Below are 1067 nucleotides of genomic sequence, written 5' to 3'. Positions count from 1 at the left end.
GCAGGTGGGTCTGTTGGACCCCGCCTGGCACGGGGCAGCCTATGCCCCCTGCTGCAGCTCCCTACTCCGGCTCGGCAGTATTTTTCCTAGCAATGGCCTGGCCTCAGGGAAGGAGAAGGGGGAGCCGGGCACTGAGCCCCAGCAGGCGCGCGGGATCTGTGCCATGGCCGGGAGGAGGGAAGGGGCACTGTGGCAGTTGCTTTGGATGTACCCTGGATCCCCATATCGTGCCCTCCACCTCATCCTGCAGCTAGCAAGAGGGTCTCGCTGCGACTGGCGTGGGTTGTCCCCAGCAGCAGAGCAGCTGCCATCAAGCAGGCAGCGTGGGCGGTGGGCACAGAGCCGGCCCCACGAGCAGGCAGTGGGGATGCACAGGGGTGCTCTGCGGTACAAATGGCTTTTCCTTCCTTCTCCAGACACCGTTCCAGCAGCAAAGATGGCTCAGACAAACCCTCTGCCTGTCCCCATGGGCCCATGGAAGGTATGTCCTTGCACCCCATTGCATTTCCCTGTGCGCAGGTTGGGGACAGAGAGAGGGGAAAAACCAGTCCTCTGGGGCCAGGAAAGCTGCACAGCAGGCAGTGAGGCAGGCGGGAGTGGAGGAAGCAAGGTACCCCCGTCCTCTGTCCGTAAGAACTTGCCTTCTGCCTGCTCAAACACCTCCTGGGTGTTTTCCATAAGTCTCTTTGCAGCACCCTGGCCCGGCTATGCTCTGCTCTTACCAGTCGTCCTGTGCCAGGTAGTTACAGCAGTCCCCAAAAGCTGCACGCTGCTTTTCCCCCTCCCGTCGGTGCAGGCAGGCTGGCAGGACGGGCAAGGGCAGGCATGGGGCTGCAAAGGGGCAGTGGGCACGGCAGAGCAAGGTGGGGAGCAGCTCCAAGGGATCTGGCAACAGCTCTGGGGACACAGTTTGAGGAGGGGAGCCAAAAGGGAGAGGAGAAGCACGTGCGCAAGCGGGATGCACCTCACCAAAGCCTGGAGCTGTCTCGGGAGAGGAGAGCATCAGCCGTAGCCCCCTGGGGAGTTCCGCCTCGCCCTTTCCCCCGTTAATCCTCTTTGCCCTAGAG

The 1067-nt window shown here is 62.4% G+C and overlaps 1 protein-coding gene across 1 annotated transcript in view; it reads left to right on the top strand.

The window, feature by feature from the left end:
• The first annotated feature begins 436 nt into the window (after positions 1-436).
• CRYBA1 (crystallin, beta A1) overlaps positions 437-1067 on the top strand; it is a 10761-nt gene continuing 10130 nt past the window's right edge. The window contains exon 1 of the mRNA XM_009868277.1: positions 437-481. Within this exon, the coding sequence (XP_009866579.1) occupies positions 437-481 (45 nt within the window). The remainder of the gene's footprint in view (positions 482-1067) is intronic.

Source organism: Apaloderma vittatum, unplaced genomic scaffold (assembly GCF_000703405.1).
Source record: "Apaloderma vittatum isolate BGI_N311 unplaced genomic scaffold, ASM70340v1 scaffold10614, whole genome shotgun sequence".
NCBI lineage: Eukaryota > Metazoa > Chordata > Aves > Trogoniformes > Trogonidae > Apaloderma > Apaloderma vittatum.
This window is presented reverse-complemented; position numbering and strand designations above follow the sequence as displayed.